General features: G+C 36.6%; 1 protein-coding gene across 1 annotated transcript in view; it reads left to right on the top strand.

Annotated features, from left to right (window-relative positions):
- The first annotated feature begins 6,459 nt into the window (after positions 1-6,459).
- The window catches only part of SCAMP1 (secretory carrier membrane protein 1), a 23,305-nt gene continuing 13,929 nt past the window's right edge, over positions 6,460-15,835 (top strand). Inside the window, exons 1-3 of the mRNA XM_010005388.1 lie at positions 6,460-6,531; positions 14,730-14,828; positions 15,088-15,199. Coding sequence (XP_010003690.1) covers positions 14,751-14,828; positions 15,088-15,199 — 190 coding nt within the window. The 5' untranslated portion in view covers positions 6,460-6,531; positions 14,730-14,750. The remainder of the gene's footprint in view (positions 6,532-14,729; positions 14,829-15,087; positions 15,200-15,835) is intronic.

Here is a 15,835-nt window from a genome sequence, read left to right as displayed (position 1 = left end):
AAATAAAGGAAAAAAAGAAGTCTGAAGTGTAGCATTTCAGCTTTATGCTTTTTCCACACAACATGATTGTTCTGTTCTTTTAATGTGTATCCTGGTATCTGTCTTGGAATACATTTGGTTGTCTTGCTTACTTGCCCTTTTCAATCAATGTTAAAGAGCTTCTTAGTAGTTAATGTTGTTCCCCCCATTCTTTTAATTGTAAAAGTATCTTACGAGTTTTTCTCTGTTCATGTTTCCAACAATTATTATTATTTTTTAATTCTACTTGGATTATGTGAGTTTTATTTGAAATTTGTGTCTTCAGTTGCTGACGTGTTGTAAAACCATTCTAAACACTGATTTGGAGAGACATTATAATGAGTGTTTATAAACCCTGCTTCTTGACCTCTGCAATAAGATGTTGCTAGTCCTTGGGAACAAACTGAAAAATAATGAAGTAAATTATATGCTCTGTGCAGAGCACAGATGTCAGATTCTCAGTTCCACTGAGAAAAAAAAAAAAAAGACAACACCAGCACATATTATTGTTGTATTTTTAGTCTATTTTTTTCCCCTCTTTCATTCCATGCTTAATTATTTGTGCATAAGAGAAACACTTTGGCCTTTTTGGTAGAAGAATGGGTGTACCTCAAAAGTGAAAACTTTTTAACAGCTCAAATGACAGATTGAAGAGGTTGATTCTTAGTTTCTCTTCACCTGGAAGAAATCAAAACCACAACCAAGAATCTAAGCTTAGCTAATGGTGTTTGTCAGAATATTGTTGGTTTATGTATGCTATTTTACTCATGGCTAAACAATGCTGGACCCATTCCCAGCGAACAGTAATACAAAGAATCATGACTTATGTATCTACTTCTTCAGCATTTAATTTGCTAATTGCTTCTGTATTAATGAAACCTAGCAGCTGATTACTAGTTTTGGTCTCCTCGTCAACAAATGTCTCTGTTTCTTTAATTTGTTGCTTAAAAAGCTGTAAAAACTTGCATAGACTGGATTATTCTGCTCCATTTTAAACATTACTTGTAATTAATTGTATTCGTACACCTTCTGTGCTAACTGGATATTCCATTTTTTTAATCTATATCTGAGTGATTGAGCATAATTTGTTAACCTGGCACAGGAAGCATTTTTAATAGTTCTCCAGATGCTCTTGCTGATGTAAGATGTAAATGTGCTGTGTTTTCTGTTTTGGTTGTTTGTGTTTTTGTAGTTTTTTTCTAACAAACTTTTTCATACTCGGTGTAAATACCAGGGGTGCTTCCTATACCTGACTCCTAGTGATTCAAATACTGTGATATTAACCTTTGCTTTTGAGATGGACATTACAGGAGACTACAAGAAGCAAGTTAAATAAAAGATTAGTTGGAAAACAATTAATTTGTTCAGTTTTCTTAGAACTCCAGTCTCCTGATCTAATTCGTAGCTTGAAGATGTCATTCGGAAATTATTGTATGTGCTGTTAGTAGCTGGGTATGAAAAATTACTTGTTCTCAAGCTCTCTTCTGTGATTGGTATTGCTAATTTATATAAGTTACATAAAAAGATCCAAAATTCAGGGCACTGAACAGGCAGGGATTTGGGTGAGATAAGGCTGAAAAAGGAAGTGTGCATTGGAAGGAAGGTAAAAGGAGTTGGACAAGATCAGCATTGGAGGGATTGACACTCAAAGGAGTAGGACTGGTACTGGCTGGGTGGCTGAGGAAAATCGTGTTGTGGTGAGGAGTTAGTGCAACGGCAGGTCCAATTTGGGCAGAAGTACTGGTTCACCAGGGCATACCTTTCTCAGTCTGAGATTGGACTGGGCATTTTACAGTTGCTGCTTTCAGTGGTTCACAACAGATATTTAAGTCTTTCCCAGAAATCCTCAATCTTCTGTATTTGCAGAGAGTAAACCAGTTTTTAATCACATGAATCATGCAGCAAGTTGAGGTCTCTGAATGGTTTCAGCTATGCTGCTGCTTTGTGTTGGTGTCTTCATATTATCATCTGTTAGAGCTTGTCTTTGTGGCTTTTTTCTGTTTCTTAATATTAAAAAAGTCTCAAAAATAACTAAAAAATCATGTATTTTAACTTCATTATCTAGGTGTGATATCAAATAGGGAATAAATAAGTTATGTCAGCCTACATTTACTTACTTGTGTAGAATATCAAACCACTTTAATATACATATCATGCAACATAAAAATTTTGTAACATTAATTTAAATGCCACTTTTCTTTAGTATATGGTCCTATACAACATTTATTATTCGTGTTCAGTATTGAAACCTCAATTAACTTCTAAATTCAATGTTTCACTACTGTGCAGCAGTGAGTATTTTTTAAAACGAGAAGCAGTGAATTTAAGGTTAATGATTCAAAGTAATTCTTCGTGTTCCTTGGGATGTCAAGTGTGATCTTTTCAGAAATACTGTAAGTTGGTTTTTGAAATATTAAGTGCAGCTCCTGTTGGTGTCAGTTGTTCAATGTGCTGTAGGAAGTATTCAAAACAATTCAAAGTCTAGCAGCCTACATCTGGGCACCCATGACCTTGAAGAGCTTGTTTCTTTCCATGCTGAGGATAGTTCTAGCATTAGAGAAAATCACGTTGAACAAGTATAGGAGAAATGTGGATCTGCAGGCTAGTACTTGCCTCAGTGAGGAAGTTACTTTTCCTGTTATTGCTGGTTTATTTCTTGAGTCTTTCTCCTCGTGGAAGAGATCAAGGTATTGATTTCTACATAAGCACAAACTGTAATAGAGGTTTTCTGAGAGCAGAATCTGAATGCTACTTGCAATGGTAGGGTTCAATTTGTGTATTTTTACTAGGTGATGAAACTTTTCTAATATAGAACTGATAATGAATGTCCTGCCAGTAATTCAGTTTTTTTAAAGCTGCTGCTACTTTTACAAACAATAGCAATAATTGCCCCCAATCGTTAATTTTAAATGAGTTCTGATTGAGGGCTACTTGCTCCACTCACTGTGTGTATTTAAGCACACAACTTGTAAGTTACACTAATACTTTTGATCTGGTAAGCTTGTTAAGGCCCAGCATACCTTTCCTGTCATTTGTCAGTTTTAGAACATCAAAATAGCTGCCTAAAGAGATCTGATATATATTGTCCCCATGTCTTCTCTACAACACTCAGAGGAAGAAAGTCTTTCTTTCATCGGATATTTATTATTGTTTGCATATTGTATTTCTAATACAGATAGCTCTTCTGAATTTGACTTCACCACTCTCCTGCTTTTTGGAAATATGCTGCTGTTCAGTGGCTGTATCATGAGTCTGATGTTCCAGTTATTCAAGTAATTATCTTTCACAGTCTTTAATAGTTCCTATGCTGCTGTGTTTCAGATTTGTGACCAAAAAAGTGTTGGTAGCGCACCAGTGTCTCAGTTCTTTACTGATTAGTGCAGAGCATCAAGGCCTTCTCTGCATTGCAGTCTTGCTTCCCCTTGGTAGTAGGTTGGGGTTCGGCAAGAGTTTGAGAGGGGACGTGGGCAGGACAGCTGTCTCCAACTGACCAAATAAATACTCCATAGCATCATGCTCAGCAATAGCATTGCTGGTGCTGGTAGTGGTGGTGGAGATGTTCCAAGGTAACCGTTGCTCAGAGGCTGGCTGGGCATCTGTCTGCTGGTGGGAGGTGGTGAGTGATTGATTGCCTTTGCATCACTTGCGATCCCCATGTCTTCTCTACAACACTCAGAGGAAGAAAGTCTTTCTTTCATCGGATATTTATTATTGTTTGCATATTGTATTTCTAATACAGATAGCTCTTCTGAATTTGACTTCACCACTCTCCTGCTTTTTGGAAATATGCTGCTGTTCAGTGGCTGTATCATGAGTCTGATGTTCCAGTTATTCAAGTAATTATCTTTCACAGTCTTTAATAGTTCCTATGCTGCTGTGTTTCAGATTTGTGACCAAAAAAGTGTTGGTAGCGCACCAGTGTCTCAGTTCTTTACTGATTAGTGCAGAGCATCAAGGCCTTCTCTGCATTGCAGTCTTGCTTCCCCTTGGTAGTAGGTTGGGGTTCGGCAAGAGTTTGAGAGGGGACGTGGGCAGGACAGCTGTCTCCAACTGACCAAATAAATACTCCATAGCATCATGCTCAGCAATAGCATTGCTGGTGCTGGTAGTGGTGGTGGAGATGTTCCAAGGTAACCGTTGCTCAGAGGCTGGCTGGGCATCTGTCTGCTGGTGGGAGGTGGTGAGTGATTGATTGCCTTTGCATCACTTGCGAGTTTTTTTTTTTTTTTTTTTTTTTTTTCTCTGCCTCTCCTCCACCCTTATAAAAGTCTTTTTTTCAACACCCACAAATGTTACTTATTTTTGCCCTTCTGTTTCTTTTCCTGCATCCCACTAGGGCATTGAGTGAGCAACTAGGTGAGTGAGGGCTTAGCTACAGCCTAGGAGGAGCCCACCACAATAAGTTGTTTTCAGTTATATGTAACTTTCTGCCATCCTTTATATTGAATCATTAAACTGTCTTATTTACATTAATTTTGTTCGAAATTTTTTTTTTTTGATCTTGTATTGACAATCTAGTAAACCAATGCCTAATTCAAATGTCAGATTTAATTATTCCCTTATTTTTATGATCTCTTTATTCAGTGTTTCAGGTGATTCATAGTTGAGTTTTGGCAAGAAACACTCCCCATACACACACTTTTTTTAATTGTTCACATGCACAATATTTTGTTCCACTTATTTAATGAAAGAACATATTACAATTAATTAGTCCGTCAGTTTATTAAAAACATGATGAGATTTTTAGTTGGAACAGTACATTCAGGTCTAGGACGGTAAATAAAAATAAAGGAGACTTGTGGGGGAGACTGTCATCAAGGTGGCTTTATATAAATCACTAATTATGGTATAAGTCAAATGTAGGAAAGTGATTTTGAATTGCACGTAACATTGTTTTGTGTACAGGGTGATTCTGGTTCAATCACTATTAAAATACTGCTTTGCATTGAAGTGTATGCTTTAGCCAAAAGTGGTAGCATTTTATATGACCAGTAAGATAGTTTTTACATATGCTTATGCACATGAATTTGAGTAAAATATACACCTTATCCATTTCCAATTTTTGATACAATGATTTTACTGTCTTAAACTTTTTATAGTAATATTTTAAATTGCCTCATACCAAGATTTTTTATTATAGCTGATGGAAAAAAACTGATTCTGTCACATTTGCTATATCCCCCAGGATTTTAGAGTTGATAGATACTCTGTCCTATTTTTTCTTCTGATAGTTGTATGTAAGTTGACTGTGCCCATTTAAGAAATACTGTTCAGGCATCTGTAGATTGTTGTGGCTTTCAAGAATAAGCTGGTGCTGTAATAGATACTGATTCTAATCTATATCTAGATTTTATTTTTCAGCCGTTTAATAGTTTGTATATTTACTTCAGTGTAGATTAAGTCACTGTATTAAAAAAAAAAAGGACAAATATTTAATGTAGAGGTGAAATATTAATGTAAATGTAGATAAATACCTATCTTCTTCCTGGTTTTTGTCAGCTCCAGTTCATTTTCTAATGCTGAAGTAGGCTGTTAAAATTAAGGAAATACATATATCTATACACAATAGTTATGGATAAATTGTATAGTTACAAATATTTTGTGTAGCTGATGTACATGTAAAACACTGTACACTTTTTTGTGCATTTATGTAAATATAAATGTAACCATACTGGATAAGTGGATTTATTAATTTTCAAGAAAACTTTAATTTCATCCATTCTTATGTGTTGAAGCTGGAAAAGTCTTAAATTAAGGCACAGAAACAATGTAGTAGAACCAGGCATCACATGGAATAAGTACAATTTTTCTTCATACAAAGTTAGTGTGGTCTGTGGCACTGGGAACTTCAGCTCTTCTGTGGAGTTAAGCCTGCCTGTCTCTAACACACAGAAGTGTTTAATTCCTGAAATCACTTTCTCAAGCTAAACCTCAAGCAGTCTTCTTACTGCATAGGTCATTGAAGGTTAAAAAAAGCACACTTTTTTTTCTTAATTTTACCAGTTCAGGTAAAAGCTGAACAAGAGTTGCTTTTGGCACTTTTGGACGCGGTGTCCTCAGCTTCATTTTTCCGAAATGCTTTTCCAGTTCTGGAAGGTGTTGAAGGTGCTGCTGGGTAGGGAAAACCAAGAGCTGTGGGAATCTCTTTTCTTCTGTTGTGCGTTTTGGATATGTAGTCATGGAGTCCAGTGGTCAACATAGCAGGATACAGTTTTCTTCCCTTCTCTATTGAGAATTTTTTTCCTTACAAATCAAATGTATGACAGAGTTTCTTTAAGACTTTGTTAGTCTAGGTTTATAAGAAACTCAGAATTAAATTAACAAACCTTTTTTAGATTGAAGCAGAAGCTGAGTTTCATATGATGTAATGATAAAAGAATTTACTTGTTGCTTACGTATACCTACATATGTTTACAGAACTGCTTTCTCTTCTAGGATCCTTCTGTTACACAAGTGACAAGAAATGTTCCTCCAGGGCTAGATGAATACAATCCTTTCTCCGATTCAAGAACAGTAAGCACATTTATTTCTTAATCATACTGTTAATCTTTTTAGGTAAGATTTGTAAGGTATTGTTTTCAGAGTTTGGGACTGATGTTGTAAAACACGTGACAGGTTAGCTAGAGGTAATGTAAGGTATGTAAGGATGCGTAGTCCCATGAAGTATGTGGAGTATTTCAGTAACAGTCCACAGGCTATAAGTAGTTGTGCTGTAGTAAAAGGAATAATTTATGTCCAAGACAGTTGCTTTTGCCTCTTAATTTGTATAGTTTCGATTCACCTTGTGCTTATTTTCACTCATGAGGGGGGAAATAGAAGGAAGGCAGTAGTAAATTCATACTGTAACAGTGCTTTTCAGTGCTTACCTTTGATAGTGAAGGTTTTGGGCAAGATTAGAAAAATGTATGGATGATCACTGCAGCATAATTTATAAACATTCAAATACTGTATTTTTCAAATGTAGACTTATTTCCTATGGCAAATCTGGTAGTGCTGTTAAGGAATTCTGGTATTTGAGTTTTTGCAATGTAACAGTAAGGTTTCATACAGTGATAAATGCTAGACTGGAGGAAGCATGTCTTTCAGTATGCCTTGGATCAGCTGTTTAAGGCAGAATATTAATATCTAGAAACAATATTAAATCTGCAAATTTTTTTTCTCCTAACTTGCAGTGTCATGAATTATGTCTGATACATCTTGCTGAAGCTTGAAGAGTTTCAAAATTGCTTTGTATTGACCACAAGTTAAAAAGACAGTAGATCTTGATTTAAAAAAAATCTACAGCTACTCTAACTTTTTTCTTACTTACATGCTTATTTTAACAGGCAGCTCTGCGGGAACAGGAAAACTGAAGTATAAGGATAAAGTTATTTGGCTTTGAATAGTCAAGCCGTGCATATTTAGAAAATTCCAATTGCTTATTACAGACATTGCTCATAGAAAAATTGAGAGGATGGAGGAAATCTTTAAGTCAGTGTTCAGAGCTACTGAATATGTATTCAATTAATAATCCATGAGATATCACTAAATTCATGAAACCTGTCTATTCGAAGAGTGTAGATATCTGTAGAGGGAAAGAACTTTCACAGATTTTCTTGCAGAAAGCGAGACAGAAAGAATAAATTATTTATTTATTCAGCTAAGAGAGCAGTTATAATCAGCTTTTAGATGTACTCCCCTCTGTACTTGCTCTGTATGTTGTGGATGCTAAATATGTAAGTCTTTATTCTGTAATTATATGTGTTTGCAGGAATGTTCTTTGGTACCTGAGGGTATATTCACAGTTGCATGTGCTCACTTCTTTTCTTACCATATTTGTGTGGAAAAAAGGGCATGCTGTGCATGTACAAATAAACATATGCAAAAGGAGTAAGAGACAAGATAGTGGAAGTGAATGCCTTTAAAGATTGGATGAAGAGAAGTAGAAGCAGGGTCTGTAAATTTTAGACTTAGAGGATTACAGTGTCTGCCAAGGTAGGAATGCAAGTTATTCTGCTTTGTGTGCGCCACTCAGATCAAAAACATCCAGCTAGATTCTGGGGGTTTTGATTTGCTGCTGTTCATTGTTTAGCCTTTGGGAAACTTTGAACAGTTTTGTGCAGGTAATCATCCCACTTCCAACATTAGAAAACCATAATGGTTTCAGAAGGATACAAGCTGATAGTAGCAAATGTGTCCTAGAGATTTCTGTGCTTTTTAGTTTGAGAATTGCTGGTCTTTAAGACTTAAAATTATATTTGTTTCACTATGACAACAATACGTAGTTCTAGTTTTTAAGGAAGCCGAGAATGGTATGCTTCGATTAGAAATTCAAATTTCTAGGGGTAGTGGTAGGATGGTACCTTGCATCTATAGCATTAACTTTCTTCCCTGCTTCCCTCCAAATTAAAGTTAATAAAGCGTGCTGGACTTGAAAAATTTTTCTCCATTACAGATCCAGACAGGTATGTTTCTTCTGTGAGAAAGTGGCTTGGGACTCTGAACACTGACATCTTTTTATCTTAGCTCAGTTGTGTTCTTCCTTTGCAAGGGAGATGCTTCATATCAGTTACTTCTTGACTATGAGGATAGGAAAAAAAAGTAAACTCTACTTTTTCTCAGTATTCCTTTTTCTATTTTTTTGGTTTTTTTTTTGTTTTTTTTTTTTTACTGTTTTAGTGTGCTTACCTTTTCTCAGTCAACATGTATCATTTACGTAACCAGTGGGAAATTTGGTTGGAAAACAATACACAAGATATAGTGAGGAAGGTGAATAGCACAGGAGATTTTAGCTGTCAAGTGTTACCACCCTTATAGCTAATGTGAGAAATCAGGAATCTTTTTCGCTTACTATCAAATTTCAAAGCCTGTATTATTTTTGATTGTTAAAGCAAGCGACGTTTTCAGTGAATGGTATAAATGTCAGATTAAATACCGCTGCCTGCATCTTCAATGATTTTGTCTCTAGCTCTAACAGTCACCATGGAGATGACTTTGTATCTTTTGTCATGTTTCTGAAATGAACAAGGAATTAGTTTTTCTGCTTTATCATTTAATGAAAGTACTGTTAAAGAAGGCCTGTAACCTCTTCCTGCTTCTACAAGTTTTTACTGATGCGTGTTGAGCTCCTCTGAGCACTCTGTGCATATGTGTAACACATATAGACACACAATGCACATAGCAATCACTTTCATATTAAGGATTTTTTCCAGATTTTTAATGCATCACAGTTAGGGGTTTTAGTTTTTAAGAGACATTTCAAGGGATTTTTTTTTCAGGAAATTCCTGGGCAGCTTCCCTTCTTCTGTGTTGCATCCAAACACAGTTAAGTGTTTATAGAAAACCAAATTGATCATCCACACCTGACACTTCCTTTAGAAGTCTTCCCCTGCCTCCAGTAAATAGAATACTTCACCCACACTGGGGAATCTATTTAATAGAGGACTTCTGAGTATTTATCTCCAGCCAACCTCTTCACTTCAAGAGAGGTCATAATAATTTGCTTCTTCCCTCCAAAACAGCTGTGAGAGCAAGGCATGAAATAAAAAGACCTATCCCAGAAGTACCATTTGGGGTAGGAACAAAAAGGAGTGTTGCAGATTGAATTTCAAGATCTAAGTATCTTATTGTAATGTGTTAATGAGGGTGAAAGACCTCTGTGAAGGATCTGTGAAGTAAAATCTCTGTAAAAGCAGTTGACTTAGTTCCCCTGTCCAATTGTGGGTGGTGTATCATGATATGATATTACCCAGTGATGGCTGGAGGTTAGTGCAGTCCTTGCAATACAAGTCAGAGCAATTATTGTTAGCATCACACCCTTAAAAGAATTGCTTACTGTCTGTCTTGCTGTGAATGTCTTGTCAATCCTATGCAGGCTGTAAGTGAGTTGAATATCTCTTACACACCCAGATCCCCAAGCCACCGATAACACTTGGGCAGGCAACCAACAGCATATGGGCAGACAGGTATGACAAACTCAGTGCCAAGTCATAGGTTGCAAAGGACCTCTGGAGGTGATCTTTTTCAGTTCTTCCTGTTCAAAACTGGTCACTAAGTCACATTGCTCAACATCTTGTCTTGAGGAGTTTTGAATATATACGATGGATGGAGGATTCTGCAACCTTAGTGAGCAGTCTGTTCCAGTGTTTGGCAGTTTTTATAGTGGTTTTTCCTTCATAATATCTAATTAGTTTGCTAGATTCCAAAATGCTGTATAATTAAAGGAGCAGCATATTTTCCCAACAACCTCGTGTATGCTGATCCATAAGGGCACCAGAATATATATCTTTAATTTCTTACACTTAGTAAAGTATGTATTAATTTCAGCAGAATTCTTCAGTTTTATCCTGATATGTGAGTAAGCCAGACTGTCGTCCAGTAAGTATTGAAGTGAGGAAATGAAAGATTTTTTACAGTAACATTCTGTAACATTCTGCTCAGGTAAGAAACACAGAACAAGTCTGTTTTCAAATGTTCATTATTCCTGACATGGAGCCAAGTCTTCCAGATTCCAGTTGGATGGATTGGACTGTTAAATTTGAGAGGGTTAGCAAGAGGCTTGATTTATGTGACCCTAAAGCCACCTCAGAAGCCTACTGATTTACTTCTGAAACAAAAGAAGGCACAGTAGTTTCTGGGATTCTCTGGTAGGAGCTGTGCAAGATGTTCAACACAGTTGAAGGAATTACCTAGCAAGTGCCAGATTCACTGGTTTCCTTCAAAGATGTCTCAGCAAATCCTATGTCAATAAAAATGAAAATAACATAGACAAAAGTACACTAAAAGATGAGAATTCCTATTCTGCTTACTGAATAGTTATGGATCTCAGTGTCTGTATGAAATGTCTGTTAATTCTCAAACCTAGTTCCTGCAGTTACCTCATTCGACATTTTCAGGGCTTTGAATTACTAAACATGTGTCTCCCTCCCAGTCACATTATTTGTGATGATAAAAAATTTGAGGTGACCTTAGAAAGTGGATGTTTGCTGTTGGGTTTAAATAGCAATCAATTGCTTCAATATCCAGCACTAACCTGACTGCTTGGTAACAGTATTTCCTCAGCAAGATTTACATTTACTACTATGTACAGTTTTTGCCTGTATTAAATTCATGTTCCTTGCCAACCCTTATAAAACCTAAATACAAGCTGCTGCTTTCCACAATGCCTCCAATTTTAGACTTCATGCATCTTGTAGCACTTAGTCTGTTTCAAGCAATTTTTCAATACAATAACTTGCAAATGTACCTCCCAACATTCCAGTAAGTACTTTTACTGGATTTTTTTTTGCAGTTTTTTTTAATGAATGTAGCTTAATTTTTAATTGAGCTAACTTCAGAGATGGCAATTAGAACAAACATGTGCTTCATGTATATTTGGAAATTGATGTAAGATGTTAACTTCTAGAATTGTGCTTTACATTGCCTTTTTAATAGCAGTGCAAAAAGCTGTCTTCCTTACTGTTTCATTTACCAAATCAATAAATTATTATTTCTTTTACTTTTATTGAGTATGTTTTACTTGCGTATATGAAATGATGCTTGAGTATCTTGTTTGCATTAAGGCTTAGTGTGCGTAACTTCTGTTCTTCCTGGTTCTTGTTCATTTGCCTTGCATGCATTTTTATTTAACTTGCTTTTTCCAGTGATTCCTGCATAGTGGGAAGTGGATTTGTAGCACAAAAGAACACGTTAAATGGTTTCTGAAAAAATGTTATCAGAACTTCTTTATTTCTTTTTTTTTTCTGTACCCTTTCCTTACTACCTATGTTAGTACAGTTTAAGTCCAAGCAGTTTTCCTAATCTGTTCCACAATGCTAGAGCTTGAAGATACACCTTCTCTGATTTAACTTCATTATTTCTTGCTTCTAGGAAAGCCCCAGATTGTTCTGTGCTTTTTTGTTGGGTTTTTCAGTAGCTGAATGATTTCCCAAAACAGCTGGATACTTCTGTTTCTTTCGTGTTAAGTAGCTGTGAGGGTATTTCTGCTTCTCCTCTTTGATTAGGGTTATAAAAACAAGTACTCGAGTTGAATAGAAGACTTAGTGGACCCTGAGTTTAAAATGGTTGCATGCTTGTCACTTTAAGAGCCATCTCTTAAGAGTGCAGGAGCAGGCAGTTCCAAAGTGTTGGAAGTCAATCAAGTGGAGCAGAAGGCTAGCTTTGCTGAGCATGGGTCTTCTAGAACTTAGGTGGAGAAGAGTGTACAGACGTTAGAAGCAAGAACAGTCAATAAAGGAGGACTACAGCGATGGTGTTTGTGACTGTAGGGAGGAAATCTGTGTGGTCAGTGCTCAGAGTCTAGACCAACTGGACACTGCCAACTGACCACCAGATGCTTCTGCACCTTGGGAAGTAGGCAGCTCTTGCTCATGATGCTCTTATAGTTGATTTTTTTTGTTGCAAATTGTGAAACTTGTACACTCGAACTCCCCTATACAGACACAGTTTCCCTGAGCAGAGGGTAGAGAGGTTTTACAGAGAGATCTGGATAGACTAAAGAGCAATCACCAACTATATGAAATTAACAAGAGTGAGCGCTGAGTTCTCTACCTGGGACAGGGTAGTCCTGGTTATATGTATAAACTGGAGGATAAGAGGCTGGAGAGAAGGCCTGCAGAAAGATCTGGGATTTGGGTTGGTGACAAGCTCGGTATAGGTCAACAGTGTGCACTGGTAAGCAGAAGGGCCAGCTGTGTCCTGGAATGCATTAAGCACAGCACAACCAGCCAGTCAAGGGAGGTAACTGTCCCACTCTGCACTGGTGCCACCCCACCTGGATTACTGTGTGTGGTTTTGGGTGCCTCAGTGTAAGAAGGACGTCAAAGTATTAGTGTGTGTCCAGAGGAGGGTGACCAAGATGGTAAAAGGTTTCAAGGCCAAGAGTTAGGGTGAGCAGCTGAGGTCACTTGTTTTTTTTCAGCTTGGAGAAGAGAAGGCTGAGGATGACCTCATGGCAGCCTACAACTTCCTCAAGGGGGGTAGCAGAGGGCAAGGTGCTGATCTCTCTCATGAACAGCAGCAGGACATAAGGAAATGGAATGAAACTGTCAGGGAGAAGGTCAGATTGGGCATTAGGAAGAGGCTCTTCACAGGGAGTGTGGTTGGTTACTGAAATGGATTCCCCACAGAAGTGGTCATGGCCCCAAACCTGTCAGAGGTGAATGAGCATCTATGTAATGCTTTTAGTTGTATGGTTTAGTTTGAGGTAGTTCTGTGAGGAATGTGGAGTTGGACTCAGTGATCCTTAAGGGTCCCTTCCAGCTTTAGATATTCTGTGATTAAAATGCTTTCTTCCTTAGGTTCTTGATCTACAGAAGGTAAGTCATAGTGCCTGTGCCTGTTGTGCGTTCAATTGTGATCTTTGAATACTAAATTGAAAAATAAACACATTAAATCAATATGGAACTTGCAACATTTGAGGTAGATTTGAGCACTGCCAGTTGCTCTGTGCACACATTATGAAGCTAATTATGAAAACACGGTAGTACATAAAGGCATGTATAACTTCTTATGAGCTTAATGAAGATGTGCAACTATATTTCAGCTACTCAGTGTGTACAAGGGCTGGAATGCAACTTTTGCTAGTATTATATTCCTCATACATGTATCAACCTAGCAGCTGAGATATGTTGCTGAGATATGCTGCAATATCAGATGGAGGTGGAGTTTACTCAGGCATGATGTTTTCTACTCAGTGTATGGTTTCAAAAGGGGTTAGAAAAGGTGCAGATAATCTGGGTTATATTTTTATAATTTGCCAAGTAAGTGATATTTAGCTGACTTGATCTTAATTTAAGGTGCTTTTATATTGAAAGCATCACACTTTTCATTGTATTTTTGCTCTTAATTTCAGTCTTACTAGGAACAAGAGGTTATCTGTCTGATAAGATCACAGAACAGGGAATCCTTTCATGTTCCAAGCTCTACACAAAGAATTTTAGTGTCCCCCCAGTCATATTCAAGGAAAAAATAACATCATAATAGTGCTATCCTCATCTGCTTTGGTAAAATTCAGCTGATAACTTCAATCTAGGAACCAGTTTTTTCCTTGGTTTGGTTGCTACTGTTTGGTTGCTACTAGTTAATATTGTGCATGATAGAGAGATGTGGAGAAAGTCAGAGAAGACAAAAGGAAATAAGGAGGAGCAGATTTAAAAAAAAAAAAAAGAGAGAGAAGAAACCTGAGCTTGGGTAGTCACCAAGTGAAGAAATTGGAATGATAATTGAAACTAGATATTGGAACAGAACATACTTGTGGAATAATTAAGCAATAGATATGGATCCTGAATTGGAAAATGTAATAATGGTACATTGCTTCTCTAGTTAGCCAGGGGATATAAGCCTTTGTTAAGAATACATTACTAATAAATGGCATTGTGTTTCAGAATATGAATAGATCACTGTTAAATCCTACAGGTTTTTTTAAACAGTAATTGTCCTTATTCATATTAATGTATGAACAAAATTAAAATTCTGTTTAGTTACTACTGATCCCTAAAATTCCATGTGTGTTTATGGCAAGTGGCGTGGGATAAAACCAAATAAGCAGGACACTGCAGCACAGAATATAGTTGACTTGTTTTTCCTAAGGGTTATAAATATTGCAGGCAGCATATCAGATTTTCTGTTTATTACTAACAGTTCATTTAAAACAACTAGACTGGTTCTTACAGAATTAATGAAAAGATGTTTATTAGAATAGGAAATTTTTCCTGTTTCTCTTGTTTTCTTAGCCTCCTCCAGGAAATGTAAAAATGCCTAATGTACCCAGTACCCAGCCAGCAATAATGAAACCAACAGAAGAATCACCTGCTTACACACAAATTGCAAAGGTTTGTCTGTTACTTTGATCGTCTAGGTTCCTTTTAATTTTAGTTATTTAAATACACTTCTGGAATAATGACTTTTATAAATAACCATTCACTTCCTACTGATGTATGAAAACTAATACTGCCTTTAATGCATGAAATAATGTATATTAGGTCACTCTTCATGCATAACTGGAGATGCTTAATTAAAGAAAACAGACTTGGAATATTTATTTGGTGTTTGTATTTTTTATTGATATCTAATAATGTTGGTTTTGTTCAGGAGCATGCCTTGGCACAGGCAGAATTGCTAAAGCGTCAAGAAGAACTGGAAAGAAAAGCAGCTGAACTGGATCGCAGAGAAAGAGAAATGCAGAATCTGAATCAGCAGGGGGGTATGCATGAAAAAAAACCTTAATTGTTGAAGTTTCACTTTTTCTTAGGAAATGTTTTAGTTTTACAGTGACATTGTGAAAAAGACCAAAGCAGGGTGGGGGTGAGGGGGATTATAATCTCTTTAGGAGAACATCGTTATCTTCCATGAGTCAGTGCATACAGTGAATAAAAACTGGTTTGTCATGTGCAGGTTTTTTATTGTAAATTTTTTGAATGTGATCTCCATTGCATGTTAGTCTCTTTATCAGCTGCTTTTATTCTAGGTTAAGATCTAAGTCACAATTGAATGGAAATAGAGCATTTTGAGAAGTACAAGTATCTTCCTAAGTAACAACACCTTGATTTATCTTCTGGCTGCATTTATAGTTGCAGAAGAATTTTCCTATTTTGAAATGTTTTCTTACCTTTTGCTACATTGCAGATAATATATTCTATGCAAATAGCAGAAATATCTTATTTTGTTACCAATCTTATATTCATTTTACATACGATGTTTTGGAACCCATAGTCAAGATCAGTATCTCATTTTGCCACAAATGGCAAGTATGTGTGCAAACCCATCAGTTTTTAGGTGGCGGTTTCACAAATAAGATTTCCATTCTTTAAACTGTGGATACTTTGCTAGCAGTAGATCA

This window comes from Chaetura pelagica, unplaced genomic scaffold, assembly GCF_000747805.2.
Source record: "Chaetura pelagica isolate M959 unplaced genomic scaffold, ChaPel_1.0 scaffold37, whole genome shotgun sequence".
In the NCBI taxonomy this organism is placed as follows: Eukaryota; Metazoa; Chordata; class Aves; order Apodiformes; family Apodidae; genus Chaetura; species Chaetura pelagica.
This window is presented reverse-complemented; position numbering and strand designations above follow the sequence as displayed.